At 46.5% G+C, this 20,677-nt stretch overlaps 1 protein-coding gene across 1 annotated transcript; it reads left to right on the top strand.

Moving 5' to 3' along the window:
- Window positions 1–1,181: 1,181 nt before the first annotated feature.
- Window positions 1,182–20,539, top strand: LOC149428535 (uncharacterized). Its single transcript, XM_089667289.1, has 6 exons — window positions 1,182–1,302; window positions 4,455–4,800; window positions 5,458–6,042; window positions 13,638–13,708; window positions 17,826–17,934; window positions 20,370–20,539. The coding sequence occupies exons 2-6, from the start codon at window positions 4,556–4,558 to the stop codon at window positions 20,533–20,535; spliced, it is 1,176 nt and encodes a 391-aa protein (XP_089523415.1). The 5' UTR covers window positions 1,182–1,302; window positions 4,455–4,555; the 3' UTR covers window positions 20,536–20,539.
- Window positions 20,540–20,677: the final 138 nt, after the last annotated feature.

Genomic DNA, 20,677 nt, shown 5'->3' with positions numbered 1-20,677 from the left:
CCATAGCAGTCCCCATCCTCCTGACCTCTGGGATCTGTTCCCCATAGCAGTCCTCATCCTCCTGACCTCTGGGATCTGTTCCCCATAACAGTCCTCATCTCCCTGACCTCTGGGATCTGTTCCCCATAACAGTCCTCATCTTCCTGACCTCTGGGATCTGTTTCCCGTAGCAGTCCTCATCTCCCTGACCTCTGGGATCTGTTCCCGTAGCAGTCCCCATCCTCCTGTCCTCTGGGATCTGTTCCCAGTAGCAGTCCCCATCCTCCTGTCTTCTGGGATCTGTTCCCCATAGCAGTCCCCATCCTCCTGTCCTCTGGGATCTGTTCCCCATAGCAGTCCTCATCCTCCTGATCTCTGGGATCTGTTCCCCATAGCAGTCCCCATCCTCCTGTCCTCTGGGATCTGTTCCCCATAGCAGTCCCCATCCTCCTGTCCTCTGGGATCTGTTCCCCCTAGCAGTCCCCATCCTCCTGACCTCTGGGATCTGTTCCCCATAACAGTCCTCATCTCCCTGACCTCTGGGATCTGTTTCCCGTAGCAGTCCTCATCTCCCTGACCTCTGGGATCTGTTCCCGTAGCAGTCCCCATCCTCCTGTCTTCTGGGATCTGTTCCCCATAGCAGTCCCCATCCTCCTGTCCTCTGGGATCTGTTCCCCATAGCAGTCCTCATCCTCCTGATCTCTGGGATCTGTTCCCAGTAGCAGTCCCCATCCTCCTGTCTTCTGGGATCTGTTCCCCGTAGCAGTCCCCATCCTCCTGTCCTCTGGGATCTGTTCCCCATAGCAGTCCTCATCCTCCTGATCTCTGGGATCTGTTCCCAGTAGCAGTCCCCATCCTCCTGTCTTCTGGGATCTGTTCCCCGTAGCAGTCCTCATCCTCCTGATCTCTGGGATCTGTTCCCCATAGCAGTCCTCATCCTCCTGTCCTCTGGGATCTGTTCCCCATAGCAGTCCTCATCCTCCTGACCCCTGGGATCTGTTCCCCATAGCAGTCCTCATCCTCCTGTCCTCTGGGATCTGTTCTCCCAGCTGTGTACTGTGGGAGCAGCCTGGCCGAAATGATTGCAGTACCCAACAGCGGCCACTAGATGTCACCCACATAAAAGCACGTCACCGACCTGCAGGCAGCGATACAAACTCTATTTCCGTTTGTGTTTCCGGGTCACCTGATTCCACTTCCGGGAGAGCTGAGAGGGGTCCTTGTATCCGGAAGTCACCTGGAAGAGGCCGAGAGAACATAGAAGAGAGCTGAGGGCGTCCTAGGAGCCAGCTGGGGGGTCCATTACCTCCGTCTACCCTGCCAGTGTGTGCTGATACCTACCTGACCACCTACTGCCCCCCCCTCCCTGCACCACCCCCATCACATCCACCATCTTCCCTCTGTACTACTCCCCTCTAAATGCCCCCTGTACTACCCTCCTGTGACTGCCACCTATAACTGTCACTTAATGCCCCCCTGTACTACCCTCCTGTGACTGCCACCTATAAATGCCCCCTGTACTACCCTCCTGTGACTGCCACCTATAAATGCCCCCTGTACTACCCTCCTGTGACTGCCACCTATAACTGCCACTTTATGCCCCCTGTACTACCCTCCTGTGACTGCCACCTATAACTGCCACTAAATGCCCCCTGTACTACCCTCCTGTGACTGCCACCTATAACTGTCACTTAATGCCCCCTGTACTACCCTCCTGTGACTGCCACCTATAACTGTCACTTAATGCCCCCTGTACTACCCTCCTGTGACTGCCACCTATAACTGTCACTTAATGCCCCCTGTACTACCCTCCTGTGACTGCCATTAAATGCCCCCTGTACTACCCTCCTGTGACTGCCACTAAATGCCCCCTGTACTACCCTCCTGTGACTGCCACCTATAACTGTCACTTAATGCCCCCTGTACTACCCTCCTGTGACTGCCACTTAATGCTCCCTGTACTACCCTCCTGTGACTGCCACCTATATATGCCCGTGTCACCTACCTGTACATAATTACTGCCTGGGCTCTGACCCTGATACTCTCCTGCAGACATCCGTCCTCTCCCCTCCCTACCCCATAGATGGGTCTGTCTCTGCCCCCTTACACTGAGCTCACCCTCATCACAGACTGTAAGTGCCCCGAACTGCTGCCTTCCATCACCTTCTGTATGTAGGTGCCCCGTCATACCTACCTCCACCGCCTCCTGTATGTGCGTGTACTGGTCTGCGATCCCTCCTGTGTATGACCGATATCCCTTCCTTAATCTGTTCCGTCCGCTGAGCAGGTGGATCACGCTGACGGATCCGGCCCCATCTGAAAGGGGTCTTATTCTCTCATTTACTATGATATAGTTACAAAATATCTTTCTTATCAGAAAAAAAAAACTAATCAAGATTAATCAAATTGCCTTTTTTTAAAAAAATATCTTAAAGATGTAAATCTGCCTTCGTTGTTAACAAAATGGAACAAAGTTAAAGCGGGCACAAAAAAAGTCAGCAGCTATAAAAAAAAACTAATCAAGATGAATCAAATTTTTTTTATTCAAATATCTTAAAGATGTAAATCTGCCTTTAGTTTTACTTAAATATTTTTAGCTGATTTTTTTTTTAATAGTAATATTTTAAAGAAATCTGAAATCGTGGTTGTAAAAGTGTTACAGTAAAACTAAAGGCAGATTTAAATCTATAAGATATTTAAAAAAATAAAATTTGATTCATCTTGATTAGTTTTTTTTTTTTTATAGCTGCTGACTTTTTTTTTCCCGCTTTAACTTTGTTCCATTTTGTTAACAACGAAGGCAGATTTACATCTATAAGATATTTTAAAAAAGACAATTTGATTCATTTTGATTTCTTTTTTTTTTTCTGATTTAAAAAAAAAAAAAAAGATATTTTGTAACTATATTCGAGTAAGTAAGAGAGTAAGGCCCCTTTCAGAAGGGGCGGACCCGTCGGTGTGGTCCGCCTGCTCAGCGGGGGATGTCTCCGCTGATCCTCGCTGAGCAGGTGGATGACGGGTCTCTTGTCCGCTCTGCTGCTGCTGCGGAGCGGACACAGACACTGCCAGCTGATTTCAATGGGACGATTGGATAGAAGAGGACCGCCTGTCTGTTTCCATCTGATTGTCATCAGATCCGATCTGCTGGACGGATCCCCATCCGTCTTTTTTTGGCGTACAGGATCAGATCGGGTGTCGGCGAACCATGAGGCATTGCAAGATTGACAGTTACAAGCATGACTCCCAAGGGCAGACACCCTGCTGACACCCGCCGGTCTATAGAAGGCTATGGATGGATGGATGGATCGGGTCCACCTGAAAGACGGACAGGCAGACCCCATCGGTGAAAGGGGCCTTAGGGGTTTACATTGAATGTTAACCCCTTCCCGCCGACGTCACACAAATATGCGGCCTCACGGAACCGGGCTTTTTTCCGTGGGGCCGCATATTTGCGTACCTGTCTTTGTGTTGGGAGCGTGCCGCTCGGCGCGCTCCCAGCACTGAGACCGCGGTGTCACTAAGAGCACTGGGTCCCGTTCTAACAATCGGGACCCGGGACTCCTCGTCCCGGGTCACATGATTGCTGTGATAGCCTCTGATTGGCTATCACAGTGATCAGTCACTGTGTAGCCCGGCCGCTTTGTTTTTCTCTCTCTCTATGAATGGAGAAGAGAGATACATTGTATCTCTCGAACTCCTGGCATAGAGAGAAAAAAAAAATGTTTGTAAAAAAAAAAAGATAAATAAAGAAAAATACCTAGATCAAGGTTTGATCTAGTTCAGTGCCAGGGTTAGTGTTTAGGTCAGGGTCAAAGGTCAGGATTTAAAAAAAAAAAATGGTAGTCGGTGTCAGTTAGTGTTAATGTCAGTGTCAGTGTGCTTTAGGTAAAAAAAAAAGAAAGACAAAAACAAAATATGCACTCTGGTTTCTGGGCTGTACTACGGGTACAAACAACAAATAACATACACATATATGGTATCGCTGCGATCGTCAAGAGCTGGAGAATTTATTTTGGGTTGTTCTTTGGTGGTAGGTTATGGTTGGAACAAGAAACACACAGCTAAATAAAAAAAAAAAAGGATTTTGTTTTGCTATTTTGGGCCAGTTTTCCTTTGATAATAAAAAAAAAAATCAGGAGATATCCATTACCATTTACCACCAAATGAAAGCCCAATTTGTCCTGAAAAAATCAAGGTATAATCCACCTGGATGTACAAAGTAGTTGTGATGATACGGACGGTTGTACTAACACGTGTCAATGTTGCAGAATTGTGCTTAGGCATTTAGATTTGTTTTACCCTTAGGGGTGAAGGGGTTAAATAACCAGTTGATAGGAAGGTGATCTTTGATGGATGAGGACGATTTTCTGAAACGATGAACAAAGCGGGAGCCCTCAGACTAGTTCCTCCCGTGTTTTGGTTCGGAGTCTTTGCTGTGAATGTGACGATTGCTTGTTATTTTTTTTTTTTTTAAGGCATGAACCTCCACCTTCGAGGAAACCTCCTTCACAAGTGCCTGACCCGCCGCGATATTCCCGAGACAAGACTCTGATCTCCATTGAATCTTCTGGCCATAATGGGACGGAAAAAGAAAACCTTACACGACTACGCCGCCGAATTCTCGGACTTGGCGGTCAGGAGGCATTTGATTGAACGCGGTGACTCCGGAGAGACCACCGTGGTGGAGACGCTGTACTGTAAGTCCTGTGAGCTCCCCATGCGGGTCAGGAGGGACCGGATTTTGGAGCACCTGGCTTCAGGGCGGCATTACCGGAACCGGCGGCTGATCAAGCAGCACTGGAACAGAGCTCCGGTTTTAATGTGAGTGTTTGAAGGCAATTAAAGGATGAGTTCACCTTTTGGAACATGTTGCATGTTTTACCCGTGTTCTGGGTGTAACGTGTTGCATGTTTTACCCGTGTTCTGGGTGTAACGTGTTACATGTTTTACCCGTGTTCTGGATGTAACATGTTACAAACGGACCGGCCCCCTGTTGTGACAGCTAGCGGGGGGATCTTCTCCCTCCCACTAGCTGTCACAATTATTAAAAAACGCTCTTCCCGGCCGGCTGTGTCACTCATTTACAGTTTTCTGTGAATGAAAACACTACAAGTCCCAACAGCCATTGCAGCTGTCGGCTTGTAGTTGTCATTGAACTACCACGGCGCTGTGGAGCCCCCCCGTGGTAGTTTGAGTCTTCCTGTCAGTATATCTGCTTGCCCGTACGAGGCGTATGGGCACACAGATACAATGACTGACAGGTCTGCAGGTGACCTGCATGGCACCAGCGATCTGCAGGGGGAGCTTACATGTCACTGGAGGAGGGATACAGGGCTAAGACCAAAGCGTGTGTTGGAGGTGAGATCTCACTGGGGAAAGGACTAGGAAGAGGGAAAGCGATCGTAGAACTAGAAATTCTATTCTGTATCTTCTGTATATTCTCTTTAACACTTTTTAAAATGTAATTTTTCTTAATAGCTCCACTGGTGGTGATCAGGTTGGCAATATTCCAGTGCCTCTAGACTCGGCATGGCACCCTCAGCCCTCTTTCATGCTGCAGTCTAGCTCCAGCAGTAACTCCGTTAGCACCACAAACCTGGTGCCATCTCCTCCTCCTCCTCACCACCATCACCCCTCCTGGATCACCGGCCCGCTGAACCCCATCAGCTCCACCACAAACCTAGTGAGCAACAAAGATCCAGCACCGTCTACCTCTTCCTCACTCCCGTCATCGTTTGGCACAATCCATGTCCAGAATCCATCCATATCCTCCAAACACATAAACCAAAGGCATATCATTTCTGAAGCTACCAATAGCATGGTTCCTGGACGGCCAATCGGCAACTTTGGCTCACGCGGCGGTGGCATTGGACTAGCCGTATTCGGGGTGGGTCATGGAAGCAGAGCATTGCTGAGAAGTTTGACAGAGGACCATGGCTGTTACCTGCATTACATTGTAGAGAATCAGTTGTCTGAAGTGGAGAAAGCCTTTGGTGGTGGACTCTTGACCAAGACGAGAGTATTGCCCGAGCAGGATGTGGACATTGCCCTTGGCGACCAACGGTAAACTTGAACCCTTTTTTTTTTTTGTTTGTTTTGAAAGGCACTGTACTATTGTTATTATGGTGTTTTTTTTCTCTGTCAATGTCTGATGTAATTTTACCGTAAACCTGCCACAGGAGTTCTCTTTTTAGTTTTGAGTTGTGTAATAAGAAATATTTAAAGCCCCCCCCCCTTCAGCTTTTTTATTTTTGTCCCACTGGGGAGATTTTACTTCCTTTCCAAAAGACACAACAGGAAATGAGAGGAAAATCTCTGAGGGAAAATCACATGTTCAAGTAGTTCTAAAGGCTGAAGATTGTTACCTTCATGCATTCTGTGGCTCCTTCTTTCCTTCAAATGATCAGACTCCTCTGCCCCTTAAAGCGGAGCTCCACCCAAAAGGGGAAATTCTGCTTTAAGGACTGCTCCCCATTAAGGATTTGCACCTTCCTGGGGGAGCGGGTACCCGAATTTGACAGGTACCCGCTCCCACTTCCGGTCTGATCACCTAGGCAATCGGAAGCAGAAGGTGTCCTCCCTCCCTGTAGTCTTTTGGGACACGTGACAGGTCCCAGACTACAGGAACATTCATGAAGCGAAGCACTACTCACGCATGCACAGTGGGTAACCGGATTTGAAGTTGCAAGCTATCACAGCCGGGTGCCCACACTGAAGATGCCGGCCTCCTGGAATAAAGGACAGTCGGTGAAACGGGCTGCGGGATACACACCGAGGGACAGGTAAGTGGCTGTTTTTTAACCACTTGCCGACCGCGCATAGCCGAATGACGGCTTCACCGCGGCCGGCCAGTTCTGAGTGGACGTCATATGACGTCCTCCCAGAACGCGCTCTCCTGCGCGCCCCAGGGGGCGCGCACCCGGCGATCTCCGTGATCGCTGTGTCCTACGGACACAGCTGATCACGAGATGTGGTGAAAGGCCGATCCCACCGGCCTTTTACCACGTGATCAGCGGTGTCCAATGACACGCTGATCACAGGAAAATGCAAGTGCCGGTTCTCGGCTGCACTTTCCTCACGCTGTCAGATCGTGAGGAAAGTACTGCCGAGAACCGGCAGTTGTCAGAGCGGGGATCGGCACCGATCATCAGGGCACTGATGATCAGTGCCCTGATGATCGGTGCCCAGCAGTGACCCCCGCAAGTTCCGATCAGCTGTGCGCCCACTAGCCCCGCCCACCCATTCCCAGCAGTGCCCCCACCTGTGCCCAGCAGTGCCCCCACCTGTGCCACTCTGCAGTGCCACCTACCTGTGCCCAGCAGTGCCACCTACATGTGCCCAGCAGTGCCACCCACCTGTGCCCAGCCACCTGTGCCCACCAGCGCCACCCACCTGTGCCCACCCACCAGTGCCGTCCACCAGTGCCACCCACCAGTGCCACCCACCAGTGCTGCCAGTCAGTGCCACCAGTCAGTGCCCAGGGGTTGTGCCAGTCAGTGCCGCCAGTCAGTGCCCAGAAGTGATGCCAGTCAGTGCCGTCTATCAGTACCCATCATCAGTGTCACCTATCAGTGCCGCCTATCAGTGCTGCATATCAGTGCCGCCTATCCGTGACCCCTAATTAGTGCTGTCTATCAGTGCCGCCTATCCGTGCCACCTCATTAGTACTGCCTATCAGTGCCCTTTAGTGCTGCCTATCAGTGCCCATCAGTGCCGCCTATCAGTGCCCATCAGTGCCGCCTCATCAACGCAAATCAGTGAAGGAGAAAAAATACCTGTTTGAAAAATTTTATAAAAGAAACAAATAAACTTTTTTTTTTTTTCAAATTTTTTGCACTTTTTTTAATTTATAGCGCAAAAAGTAAAGCGCCCAGTGGCGATTAAATACCACCAAAAGAAAGCTCTATTTGTGAGAAAAAAATGATCAAAATTTCATATGGGTACAATGTTGCATGACCGCGCAATTGTCAATCAAAGTGCGGCAGCGCTGAAAGCTGAAAATTGGCCTGGTAAGGAAGGGGGTATAAGTGCCCGGTAGGCAAGTGGTTAAAAGTCAGCAGCTACAGTTTTTGTAGCTGCTGGCTTTTATTTTTTGATCGGTTGAATGGAACTCCTCTTTAAGGAGCAGTGACAGCCACTTATCAAGAGTGACTGACTATGCCCGCCCCTCCACCAAGCTCCTCCTTTCATGGAAACCATACTACAGCTTCTATGAATGGGATGTCAACTATGAAAGGTCTGCCCCCTCCCATTCAATCATCTGGCCCTCCTCCAATCATAGATTGTGTTTCATTAGCTGTAGTACAGCATCTATGAATGTTCTATTTAGTGCATCTGAGCAGGGCCACAAATGGCAATAATAATCTGATATGAAATTCTAACCCTTTACAACTAGGAAAAGAAATTTAATTTCCAAACACGGAAAGGTTTCTTCACAGTGAGAGCTGTGAAAATGTGGAATAGACTCCCTCCAGAGTTGGTTGTGGCCAGCTCAGTGGATTGCTGTAGGAAAGTCCTGGATTCTTTCTTGGATACACAGAATATAACTGGATATAACATTTATAGGGAAAGTTGATCCAGGGAATATCCTCTCGGGGGATCAGGAAGGAATCTTTTTTTTTTTTTTTTTTTTCCCTAGCGGGAGCAAATTGGATCGTGCTTTGCTTTGGGGTTTTGCCTTCCTCTAGATCAACTGTGGGTGTAGGATTATAACTTTTTTTTTTTTCTATGGTTGAACTGGATGGACTTTTTGCTTTTTTTTCAGCCAGACTAACTATGTAACTATACCCAAAAAAACAAAAAAGTTAAATTTTGTTTCCAAAAAAGTATGTCTGGACATACACTATGGATTGTAGACACCTGCCACTGACATCTGTATGGGCTTGTTGGATATCCCATTCCAAATAGGGTTGCCATTCCCCCCTCCACCCAACCCAACACCAGTTTGCAGCTATTGCAGCCTATCTTCTCCTGGGAAGGCTTTCTTCAAGATGTCGGGGCATGTCTGTTGGAATTGATGCTCATTAACCTCTCTAGCGGTCTGATTATGTCCATATTTCTGTGCTCAAAGCGGTACATTTTTTTTGCATGGAAATATGTCGTTTTTTTATTGTAGGCCTGTAATTCTTAGGAATAACTCACTGAAATCTGTCCGAACAAGAGTCTAGTAAACATCCCGGGGAGGATAAAATTTGAAACCCGAAATCATAAATTATAATTTAATAAATAATCATAAAAAATATAATAATAATAAATGTAATTCAAGAATATAATCAAACCAAAAACACTGAAATGTGAAATATAGCGCCAAGTTCCCACATCGCTGAGCTCAGTCGCAGAATCGTTTTCAGTGTCTGATGAGGAATTTCCCCCACCAATCATTATCACTCAATTCTGCAAGTGGTTCTGATTTACTATCGCTGTTCTCTAGCCGGTCTAAAACCGCGTCTGACCTAAAGGGACGCTTTTTGGACGCCATGGACGTTTCTCAGTTTCCAGGCAGAAAGAACAGTAAAAATGCAGGCAGGGCGCCGGACAAAGCACTCGGGACAAAATGTATGTGAAATGGTTTGATACAGGAATGTTATACTATGTGATTTTAGTGTATTTAGCGAATGTCACTTTTTGACATTTTTAAATTCCCTGCCAGTTCCGTCCCCCGTACGTCCCGACGTCGCAGGGAACGGAACCCGGAAGACAGATGCCGGCATCGGCCGGATGACATTGCCGGGGACACTGCAGGGGGGACATCGCGGGAGCGCAGGACAAGGTAAGTTGCTCCCGGAGCAACGCTGCAGTGTATTCCCGAGTGTAGCTTGGGGGGGTCACCGCTTGTGGTGCTGAAACTTTACCCCGAGCTACACTCAGGAATACCGCCAGGGGGGTTAAACCAAAATAGCATTTGTGAGGTCAGGTATTGATGTTGGAGGAGAAGATCTGGTCAACAATTGGCATTTCAATTCATCCCAATGATGCTCAGTAGGGTTGAGGTCAGTATAGAACTGAACTGTGTAGAACACTTGAGAACCATTCTGAAGTAAAACTGAATGACTGATGTCAGATTCGACAAAACGATCGACTCCGATGATCGAGTAAGACAAAAATGGCATGGCTGAGCGACAAGTGATGCTTTCAATCAACCCAAGTTGATCAGTTGTAGCAAAAAACTAAAATGGTCATACAGAGTTTGCTTACCGTGTGTGTGTTTTTTTTTTTTTTTTTTTTTTTATGCTTTCATGAATCACTTCTTATTGATGTACATGTAAACAAATGTTCCACAGTGTGCAAAGAGCCATCTATTGACTCTATTTGTTGCTCAGTCATGTCATTTTTAACTCATCTGCTTAAAGTGTTACTAAACCCACCACAGTACAATCAGTCTGTAGATGCAGCAAAGCATGCTGGTTATACTCACTGTGGAACCTAAGGGGTTAATCCTCCGCATTGTGTAAAATTGCTGATTGATCCTGTCTTCTCTAATCCTTTCTTCCAGGGTCCCCCTCTTATCTCCTGATAAGACATATCGTGTGGAGTCACTCTGCACATGCTCAGTTTGGTGTATATTGCTACGGAGGTTTTTTTTTTTTTTTTTTTTCTTTCTTGGGAGAGTGCATGTGATCAGCACTGTCAAGACAGAGGTCAGGGGTTCTGCATCCTCCTAGAGCAGAAAAAAAAACCCTCCTACAATCTTTAACCAGTGCTCTGTTGAACACTGCTAGAAGTCACAAGACTGCTATATACTGCTGATGAGTAAAGGTATTTAGCAGTTTATATTTACTAAAATAATTGCATTTCCATGCTGTGTGCTGTGGGAGACCAGATATAGTGAATGCGGGGTCCGGGAGAGCAGATATAGTGAATGCAGGGTCCGGGGAGAGCGGATATAGTGAATGCAGGGTCCGGGGAGAGCGGATATAGTGAATGCGGGGTCCGGGGAGAGCAGATATAGTGAATGCGGGGTCCGGGGAGAGCAGATATAGTGAATGCGGGGTCCGGGGAGAGCAGATATAGTGAATGCGGGGTCCGGGGAGAGCAGATATAGTGAATGCGGGGTCCGGGGAGAGCAGATATAGTGAATGCAGGGTCCGGGGAGAGCAGATATAGTGAATGCAGGGTCCGGGGAGAGCGGATATAGTGAATGCAGGGTCCGGGGAGAGCGGATATAGTGAATGCGGGGTCCGGGGAGAGCAGATATAGTGAATGCGGGGTCCGGGGAGAGCAGATATAGTGAATGCGGGGTCCGGGGAGAGCAGATATAGTGAATGCGGGGTCCGGGGAGAGCAGATATAGTGAATGCGGGGTCCGGGGAGAGCAGATATAGTGAATGCGGGGTCCGGGGAGAGCAGATATAGTGAATGCAGGGTCCGGGGAGAGCGGATATAGTGAATGAGGGGTCCGGGGAGACCGGATATAGTGAATGCGGGGTCCGTGGAGAGCGGATATAGTGAATGCGGGGTCCGTGGAGAGCGGATATAGTGAATGCAGGGTACGGGGAGAGCGGATATAGTGAATGCAGGGTCTGGGGAGACCAGATATAGTGAATGTAGGGTCTGGGGAGACCAGATATAGTGAATGCGGGGTCCGGGGAGAGCGGATATAGTGAATGCAGGGTCCGGGGAGAGCGGATATAGTGAATGCAGGGTCCAGGGGGGGCAGATATAGTGAATGCAGGGTCCGGGGAGAGCGGATATAGTGAATGCTGGGTCCGGGGAGAGCGGATATACAGTCAGGTCCATAAATATTGGGACATCGACACAATTCTAACATTTTTGGCTCTATTCACCACCACAATGGATTTTAAATGAAACAAACAAGATGTGCTTTAACTGCAGACTGTCAGCTTTAATGTGAGGGTATTTACATCCAAATCAGGTGAACGGTGTAGGAATTACAACAGTTTGCATATGTGCCACTCACTTGTTAAGGGACCAAAAGTAATGGGACAATTGGCTTCTCAGCTGTTCCATGGCCAGGTGTGTGTTATTCCCTCATTATCCCAATTACAATGAGCAGATAAAAGGTCCAGAGTTCATTTCAAGTGTGCTATTTGCATTTGGAATCTGTTGCTGTCAACTCTCAAGATGAGATCCAAAGAGCTGTCACTATCAGTGAAGCCATCATTAGGCTGAAAAAACAAAACAAACCCATCAGAGAGATAGCAAAAACATTAGGCGTGGCCAAAACAATTGTTTGGAACATTCTTAAAAAGAAGGAACGCACCGCTGAGCTCAGCAACACCAAAAGACCCGGAAGACCATGGAAAACAACTGTGGTGACCGAAGAATTCTTTCCCTGGTGAAGAAAACCCCCTTCACAACAGTTGGCCAGATCAAGAACACTCTCCAGGAGGTAGGTGTATGTGTGTCAAAGTCACCAATCAAGAGAAGACTTCACCAGAGTGAATACAGAGGGTTCACCACAAGATGGAAACCATTGGTGAGCCTCAAACACAGGAAGGCCAGATTAGAGTTTGCCAAACGACATCTAAAAAAGCCTTCACAGTTCTGGAACAACATCCTATGGACAGATGAGACCGACATCAACTTGTACCAGAGTGATGGGAAGAGAAGAGTATGGAGAAGGAAAGGAACTGCTCATGATCCTAAGCATACCACCTCATCAGTGAAGCATGGTGGTGGTAGTGTCATGGCGTGGGCATGTATGGCTGCCAATGGAACTGCTTCTCTTGTATTTATTGATGATGTGACTGCTGACAGAAGCAGCCGGATGAATTGTGAAGTGTTTCGGGAATATTATCTGCTCATATTCAGCCAAATGCTTCACAACTCATTGGACGCTTCACAGTGCAGATGGACAATGACCCAAAGCAGACTGCAAAAGCAACCAAAGAGGTTTTTAAGGGAAAGAAGTGGAATGTTATGCAATGGCCAAGTCAATCACCTGACCTGAATCCGATTGAGCATTTCAGTTGCTGAAGACAAAACTGAAGGGAAAATGCCCCAAGAACAAGCAGGAACTGAAGACAGTTGCAGTAGAGGCCTGGCAGAGCATCACCAGGGATGAAACCCAGCGTCTGGTGATGTCTATGCGCTCCACACTTCAGGCTGTAATTGACTGCAAAGGATTTGCAACCAAGTATTAAAAAGTGAAAGTTTGATTTATGATTATTATTCTGTCCCATTACTTTTGGTCCCTTAACAAGTGGGAGGCACATATGCAAACTGTTGTAATTCCTACACCGTTCACCTGATTTGGATGTAAATACCCTCACATTAAAGCTGACAGTCTGTAGTTAAAGCACATCTCGTTCGTTTCATGTCAAATCCATTGTGGTGGTGTATAGAGCCAAAAATGTTAGAATTGTGTTGATGTCCCAATATTTATAGACCTGACTGTAGTGAATGCGGGGTCCGGGGAGAGCGGATGTAGTGAATGCGGGGGTCCGGGGAGAGTGGATACTGAATGCCGGGTCCGGGGAGAGCGGATATAGTGAATGCGGGGGTCCGGGGAGAGTGGATACTGAATGCAGGGTCCTGGGTTTAGTAACACTTTAAAGGAAAAATACACTTTGCTTCCACTAGGGGCACCATTTGTTATCCTGGCAATACACATTTTTGGCTATTGTGTAGCTGTTGCATTTTCTGTTCTATTGCTGGTTTTGTCTCTTACGTTATGTTTGGTCCGCCATGCCTTTTCAGTGTGTCTGGTATTGTCATCTGCTCTCCGCCAGTCGCAGCCGCCCGGTTGACCCTGGAAGCATTACGTGCTGGTAAGTATCATTGGATTCCTGGCTCCAGCCACCTTTAAAACATTTGTGTACAATCAAACCACAGATTTCAGGCAAAAAAAACAGAATATAATCAATTTATACATGGAAACGGTTACCTGCCAAGTGATTTCTTTAATCGGGAATAAATTCTGTTTAGCGAGTAGAATTCCAGCCTGAACTTAGTCTTAAAAACGCTCCCTGCCCCCGCCTAACATCTAGGCTGACTATGCTGTGTAAAAATAAAAAAGATGTATTTACTTACCTACTTTCAGCCCGCTCTGGTCCATTCATGTGATCCAGCTCCTCTGTGTTAGCCAGCGGTGGCTGCAGGGGAGATGAGGGAGAGCCGACAATGGCTGAACATGGGAGCCTGTGAGTGACGAAGCCACTCCTGGAATTCCCAGCCAGTGCTGAGTGCTGTCTCCTCTCACTTGCAGCTGTGGATGGCTGACACGGGGAATCGCAGGACTGGACCGGAGCGGGCTGAATGTAGGTAGAGGAGATGGCAGGCAACCAGGTACTATGGGATACGTAGTCCTTAGAAACTGAAACTACATATAAGCTGCAAAGCATGCAGGGAATCCAGGAAGCTGCGGAAAGAGGCGGCCAGCAGACAGGCAGCACTCACAACATGAAAGCTTATATTGTGTTGTCAGATATTACTATTGTTTATGTTGTGGTTATAAAATTGGTGTATATGTTATAGCTTCACCTCCAGTAGCATCAGGGCCATCACAGCACAGCTAGTTCAAGATCTTGCTTCAGACCTCGCACTACCATTAGATACAGTTGCAAGAAAAAGTATGTGAACCCCTTGGGATTACGTGGAGTTTTGCATGAATTGGCCATAAAATGTGCTCTGAACGTCATCTAAGTCACAACAATAGAAGAACACAGTCTGCTGAACATAATACTACACAAACATTAGATGTTGCCATGGTTTAATTGCACATAACATGTAAACATTCACAGTGCAGGGAGGAAAAAGTATGTGAACCTTTGGACTTAATAACTGGTTGACCCTTTGGCAGCAATAACCTCAACCAAACGTTTCCTGTAGTTGCAGATCAGACCTGCACAACGATCTGGAGTAATTTTGGACCACTCCTCTTCACAAAACTGTTTCAGTGTAGCAATATTCTTGGGATGTCTGGTGTGAATCGCTCTCTTAAGGTCATGCCACAGCATTTCAATCGGGTTGAGGTCAGGACTCTGACTGGGCCACTCCAGAAGGCGTATTCTGTGCTGTTGCAGCCATTGTTTTGTTGAATGACTTGTATGCTTTGGGTCATTGTCCTGTTGCATCACCCATCCTCTGCGGAGCTTCAGTTGGCGGACAGATGGTCGTACGTTTTCCTGCAAAATGTCTTGATAAACTCTGGAATTCATTTTCCCATCAATGACAACAATCCGTCCAGGCCCTGAGGCAGCAAAGCAGCCCCAAACCATGATGTTCCCTCCGCCATGTTTCACAGTGGGGATGAGGTTTTGATGTTGGTGTGCTGGGCCTTTTTTTCTCCACACATAGTGTTGTGTGTTCTTCCCAAACAACTCAATCTTGGTTTCATCTGCCCACAGTATATTTTGCCAGTAGTGCTGTGGAACATCCAGGTGCTCTTTTGCAAACTTCAAACGTGCTGCAATATTCTTTTTGGACAGCAATGGCTTCCTCCGTGGTGTCCTCCCATGTACTCCATTCTTGTTTAATGTTTTCCTTATTGTAGATGTGTCAACACAAATGTTAGCATGTGCCAGAGATTTCTGTAGGTCTTTAGCTGACACTCTGGGATTCTTCTTTACCTCATGCAGCATTCTGCGCTGTGCTCTTGCAGTCATTTTTACAGGACAACCACGCCTAGGGAGAGTAGCAACAGTGCTAAACTTTCTCCATTTGTAGACAGTCTGTCTTACCGTGGACACATGAACATCAAGGCTCAAGGAGATACTTTTGTAACCCTTTCCAGCTTCATGCAAGTCAACAATTCTTGATCGTAGGTCTTCTGAGAGCTCTTTTCTGCGAGGCATGGTTCACATCAGACCGTGCTTCTTGAAACCAGTAAACCCAAAACAGGTGTGTGTTCTTTAAGGGCAGGACAGCTGTCAGCAACACATCCAATATCATCACACTGATTGGAGTCAAGGTTGGCTCACTCCTGGCTCCAATTAGCTCTGGGAGAAGTCATTAAGCTAGGGCCTCACATACTTTTTCCTCCCTGCACTGTGAATGTTTACATGTTATGTGCAATTAAACCATGGCAACATCTAATGTTTGTATAGTATTATGTTCAGCAGACTGTGTTCTTCTATTGTTGTGACTTAGGTGACGTTCAGAGCACATTTTATGCCCAATTCATGCAAAACTCCACGTAATCCCAAGGGGTTCACATACTTTTTCTTGCAACTGTATGGAGAATAAATGGTTAGCACTTCCGCCTGGCAGTACTCGGGTCATTGGTTCGAATCCCAAGCACGACACCACCTGCCTGGAGTTTGGATGTTCTCCCTGTGCCTGCGTGGGTTTCTTACTGGTACTCCGGTTTCCTCCCACGCTCCAAAGACATGATGGTAGGTGAATTGGCTCCTGTCCACATTGGCCCTAGTATGTGTATGTATAAATGTAAGTTAAGGACCTTGGATTGTACACTCCTTGAGGGTTAGGGACCGATGTGAATATAAAATAAATATGTGTGTGTGTATATAATATATATATGTGTGTGTGTGTGTGTGTGTGTGTGTGTGTGTGTGTGTGTATATATATTTGTGTGTGTGTGTGTGTATATATATATTTGTGTGTGTATATATATGTATGTGTGTGTGTAAAGCGCTGTGTAAATTGACAGCACTATATAAGTACCTGTAATAAATAGAAGAAATAAGTAGCTGAGGGCTGAAAGTCACTGAATCACCCTTCTTTCTTTTAGTTGGATGACATTTATGTATTTGTTACAGGTACTTGTATACCGCCAACAGTTCATGCAGCGATTTATATATATATTCTACTGTGCGATATAAAAAACTAATGGGCGCAAATTGCACTGCAAGGAAAGGCATGCGATTTGAACAGGAATGCGGCGCGCTTCCTGTCCAAACCACAAGTGGTTTCTCGCACCGCTCCTGTGTGAACTCAGGCTTGTCATCGAGATTTCAGCCTGGGTACACAGGAGCGGTGCGGGAAACCGAATGCGATTTCAGACAGGATTCGCATTGCATTCCTGTTCAAGTCGCATGCCATTCTTTTCAGTGCAATTTGTGCCCAGTCATTTTGTATGGACGCCAAGTATTGGTTTCGGGTATCGGCAGCATTTTCACTAGTATTCGTGAAAATACTTGGTATGGGCATCGGTGCATCCCTATTGTATCCCTATTGCACAGTACTGTATATTGTACATTCACATCAGTCCCTGCCCTCAAGGAGCTTAAAATCTAAGGTCTCGAAGTCACATTCATACATACTAGGGCCAATTAACCTACCAACCTGTCTTTGGAGTGCTGGAGTAGACTGGAGTACCTGCAGGAAACCCACACAGGCACAAGGAGAACATGCACACTCCAGGCAGGTTCTGGGATTTGAATTGGGGACTCTAGTTCTGCCAGGAGTGGGATTTGAATCGGGGACTCTAGTGCTGCCAGGAGTGGGATTTGAATCGGGGACTCTAGTGCTGCCAGGCGGCAGCTCTGCAGTGACTAAGAATAGCACTTTAAAATCAAAGAGAAAATTCAATTTTATAATACTGAGCTAAGTGAATAATATTCATATGTGTTAGTTTTTCCCCGTTCTAATGACCCCATAGATGGCCAGCTTGGTGTGTCTTTGGGATGAAGTGAGAGAGCGATGGCCGGGTTAGGTGCCTCAAATTGGAGACAAGGCATTGTGTTTCTATAAATGTTTCCATTGGCTCTGAATAATTATGTCTGGAGTTCCTTTTTAACTTTGTGATGCTGAGAGCTCTTTTCTAATTCCCTGGTGGAATTGTAGGAAACAACTCATGATGATGATTGGAAGGGAGACGCTCATCCCTCTCTAGTATCTGTTGGTCAGCGCTGTATCCGCTGTAAAGTAAAGGCATGTGCGGGACTTCACAAATATTCCCATAGATCTCTGTGTGTTCATTTCAAGGGAAAGCTGTCCTGTGCGAGAATCTCCTCAGTACCAACACAGCGATGGTGGAAGCGTGCTTCGATGAAGCGGAGAAACGCGGCAAGCCGCTAGTATGCGGCTTTTACAAGTAAGTGATATATTTGCGATCTTGTTATTATGGTTGTACTTTAACGCTTTGTCCCCCGCTCCCCATTAAGGATTGACACCTTTGGGGAGCGGGTACCTGAATTTGACAGGTACCAGCTCCCACTTCTGCTGTGGTTGCCTAGGCGATCGGAAGCGGAAGTCCCCCCCCTTCCTCCCCACTTCCTTCCCGTCAAACTGGTGGCCCTCCGGCTGTTGCCAAACTACAAGTCCCATGAGGTCCTATGGTAACATTGTACTACTTTGGTCATAGTGAAATATGAAAAAAAATCTTAAAAGAGATGTAATTAAAAATTACAAATAATTATATATTTATTTTTTTCATACTGTCACCAGTCAGTGTCCCTGATCACCGCCATGCCAGTTATATGATGACACTGTACTGCACTGGTGACAGTATGTAAAAAAAGAAAAAAAGGGGAAAAAATTTCTAATTGTTTTCATTTTCCGAAAAATTATGGCAAAAAAAATACAACTTCAAAAAACTCGCCATGCCTCTTATGAAATACGTTGGACTGTCTACTTTGCAAAAAGGGGTCATTTGGGGGATATCTGTACTGTCCTGACATTTGGGGGATATCTGTCCTGTCCTGACATTTGGGGGATATCTGTCCTGTCCTGACATTTGGGGGATATCTGTACTGTCCTGACATTTGGGGGATATCTGTCCTGTCCTGACATTTGGGGGATATCTGTCCTGTCCTGACATTTGGGGGATATCTGTACTGTCCTGACATTTGGGGGATATCTGTCCCGTTCTGACATTTGGGGGATATCTGTCCCGTTCTGACATTTGGGGGATATCTGTCCCGTTCTGACATTTGGGGGATATCTGTCCCGTTCTGACATTTGGGGGATATCTGTACCGTTCTGACATTTGGGGGGTATCTGTACCGTCCTGACATTTGGGGGGTATCTGTACCGTCCTGACATTTGGGGGGTATCTGTACCGTCCTGACATTTGGGGGATATCTGTACCGTCCTGACATTTGGGGGATATCTGTACCGTCCTGACATTTGGGGGATATCTGTACCGTCCTGACATTTGGGGGATATCTGTCCCGTCCTGACATTTGGGGGATATCTGTACCGTCCTGACATTTGGGGGATATCTGTCCCGTCCTGACATTTGGGGGATATCTGTCCCGTCCTGACATTTGGGGGATATCTGTCCCGTCCTGACATTTGGGGGATATCTGTCCCGTCCTGACATTTGGGGGATATCTGTCCCGTCCTGACATTTGGGGGATATCTGTACCGTCCTGACATTTGGGGGATATCTGTCCCATTCTGACATTTGGGGGATATCTGTACCGTTCTGACATTTGGGGGATATCTGTACCGTTCTGACATTTGGGGGATATCTGTCCCGTCCTGACATTTGGGGGATATCTGTCCCGTCCTGACATTTGGGGGATATCTGTCCCGTCCTGACATTTGGGGGATATCTGTCCCGTCCTGACATTTGGGGGATATCTGTCCCGTCCTGACATTTGGGGGATATCTGTCCCGTCCTGACATTTGGGGGATATCTGTCCCGTCCTGACATTTGGGGGATATCTGTCCCGTCCTGACATTTGGGGGATATCTGTCCCGTCCTGACATTTGGGGGATATCTGTCCCGTCCTGACATTTGGGGGATATCTGTCCCGTCCTGACATTTGGGGGATATCTGTCCCGTCCTGACATTCTTGGACCTCAAGAAATTAGATTGGCTGTCAGTACTTCAGGATTGATGAATATTCAGATCTATAACATAGTTTGTGAACTCTATAACTTTCCTACAAACTAAATAATACATCCTCATTTGGGTTATTTTCACCAAAGACATGTAGCAGAATACATCTCGGTCTAAATTTATGAAGAACAATTATTTATTTGCAAACTTTAATAACAGAAACAAAGAAAAACGTGTTTTTTTTTTTTTCGGTCTTTTTTTGTTAATTTAGCAAAAAATAAAAACCCCAGCGGTGATTAAATACCACCAAAAGAAAGCTCTAGTTGTGTGAAGAAAATTATAAAATTTTAGTTTGGGTACAGTGCTGCATGACCGCACAATTTCATTCAAAGTGTGAGAGCTCTGAAAACTGGCCTGGGCAGGAAGGGGGTAAAAGTGCCCGGTATGGAAGCGGTTAATGAACACACATAGTGCGTCTCAAGAGATTGGTTGCACTCAGCAGCAGGGACCCAAAAAGAAGGGGATTGGGGATGCTCTGTGCAAAACCATTACACAGAGCAGTTAAGTATAACATGCTTGTTTTTGTTTGTTTTGTTTTTTAATCTTTCCCTTAGAATCACTTTATGTGTTGGTTAAAAGCAGTACTTTCCATTCTTTATTAGTTGTGTGGGGTTTTTTGTTTTGTTATTTCTAGTTTTAGGTATACCATAAGTAATCTGAGAACCTTCTTTCTTATACAGGAGATTTGACCCCGCGCTAAGATACTTATACAAAAAACTTCATGAGTCCAGCGGCATGGGAAGAATTCAGAGGCTTTCTGCAGTCAGTCGTCTCTATCCTCCGATTCCTCTCAACAGGTTGAAGATGTCAGGTACAGAGACTGGGCCTCCAAATACACATTACTGATCCGTCATAGCCAGGCCTGAACAATCTGCAGAATATATAGGTTACAGCATGATGCATAATCAGAGTCTTGTAGGCGTGGATATCTGGAGGGAGTCATGGAAATGTGTACAATATGGTCCAGCATTGATAGAGCCCGTTTTTT

The sequence above is a fragment of the Staurois parvus genome, unplaced genomic scaffold, assembly GCF_062004578.1.
Source record: "Staurois parvus isolate SC_StPar_1 unplaced genomic scaffold, SC_StPar_1.0 ptg003154l, whole genome shotgun sequence".
In the NCBI taxonomy this organism is placed as follows: domain Eukaryota; kingdom Metazoa; phylum Chordata; class Amphibia; order Anura; family Ranidae; genus Staurois; species Staurois parvus.
The sequence above is the reverse complement of the archived record's forward strand: the minus strand, read 5'-3'. Positions and strand labels throughout refer to the sequence as shown.

Excerpts from the sequence above, each read along its gene's own strand:
- LOC149428535 (XM_089667289.1), top strand. The coding sequence starts at position 4,556 with ATGGGACGGAAAAAGAAAACCTTACACGACTACGCCGCCGAATTCTCG. Across the intron at positions 4,801-5,457 it reads AACAGAGCTCCGGTTTTAAT|CTCCACTGGTGGTGATCAGG; the intron begins GTGAGTGTTTGA and ends TTTTCTTAATAG. Across the intron at positions 6,043-13,637 it reads ATTGCCCTTGGCGACCAACG|TGTGTCTGGTATTGTCATCT; the intron begins GTAAACTTGAAC and ends ATGCCTTTTCAG.